At 45.4% G+C, this 1301-nt stretch overlaps 1 protein-coding gene across 1 annotated transcript in view; it reads left to right on the top strand.

Annotated features, from left to right (window-relative positions):
- Positions 1–213: 213 nt before the first annotated feature.
- LOC307141243 (complement C1q tumor necrosis factor-related protein 1-like) overlaps positions 214–1301 on the top strand; it is a gene marked incomplete at both ends in the record, with an annotated part of 2958 nt that continues 1870 nt past the window's right edge. The window contains one exon of the mRNA XM_079841299.1: positions 214–400. Within this exon, the coding sequence (XP_079697425.1) occupies positions 214–400 (187 nt within the window). The remainder of the gene's footprint in view (positions 401–1301) is intronic.

Here is a 1301-nt window from a genome sequence, read left to right as displayed (position 1 = left end):
CCTCATTCAGGTGTTGATCAGTGTAATGACCAGTGCGCTCCTCATCCAGGTGTTGATCAGTGTAATGACCAGTGCCCTCCTCATCCAGGTGTTGATCAGTGTAATGACCAGTGCCCTCCTCATCCAGGTGTTGATCAGTGTAATGACCAGTGCCCTCCTCATCCAGGTGTTGATCAGTGTAATGACCAGTGCCCTCCTCATCCAGGTGTTGTGATGTTGGCCGTGTTTCTGCTGCTGCTGCTGCCCCATGTGGCGTCCGTCCCCTCGCCCTCCAGGGCGACGCCCAGATTCTGCCGCAGGTGCTGCGATCACTTAGACCCGCCCTTCAACCCCGCCTCCCATCCTGCAGCCAATCAGACGCCGGAGATCCGCACCATCATTAACATGACCATTCTTAAAGGTAAGAGAGCCGAACACACCTGTAATCTGGACTTACTACATTCTCCATGTTGTCATTACCATGGCGTCAGTTATGCTTACACGCATGTTTAGGATTTATAAGCTTTGAGTATATTTTGCCACACCCGTTTTCTAAATGACCCTGTTATAGCTACCCAAAGGGTAAAGTTCAACTTTTTAAATTATATTTATAAACCTAGAAAGCCCAGATAATTGTACTGCATTGGTTTTATTCAGATTGAGCGAAAAAAAGTTTGTTTACATAATCGCAAATATTAAATGAACGATTTGATTGACAGCAGTGGTTCATGAGGCAAAGTTGTTCAGTATAAGGAGATCTATCAAATGATATGCATATTGTGTGTGTGTGTGTTCACAAACACCATGTGATCACACAGGCATAAATCTTGTCAACGCCACCTAGTGGCCGATTTCTTTCAAAAATGAGTCAAAAACGCTCACTGAGTTTCATTCCGACGCTCAAACTTCATTGGCCGATCGCGGATGTTTTTTGAGATACGCCAACGTCCTCATAGACAATCATGGCACCTTGGACAAAGAAACCGCATGCCAATTTTTAAGCCAGTGGGATGAGCGGTGAAGTAGTTATAGCCATTTTCATGTTTTTTTCCCCTGTTACAGCGCCACCAAGTGGCCAGTCGCCGCATCCTTTTTCACACTACCACAAAACGAGCTCTAACATAGATGTGCTGAGTTTGGCGAAAATATCTCATTCGGTTCATGTGTTACAGCCATTTTAGTAAAAGTGGCTCCGCCCACTTCGAACGTTCTGGCGGTCCTTAGGGACCGTGAACCGAAATTTCAACTTTTTTTTGATAACTATAGACAATCAGACTCCAGAGAATCTTGCGGAACTGGTTTGGTGGACTAGGACTAGTTTG

Source organism: Gobio gobio, assembly GCF_949357685.1.
Source record: "Gobio gobio genome assembly, chromosome: 17".
Taxonomy (NCBI): Eukaryota; Metazoa; Chordata; class Actinopteri; order Cypriniformes; family Gobionidae; genus Gobio; species Gobio gobio.
This window is presented reverse-complemented; position numbering and strand designations above follow the sequence as displayed.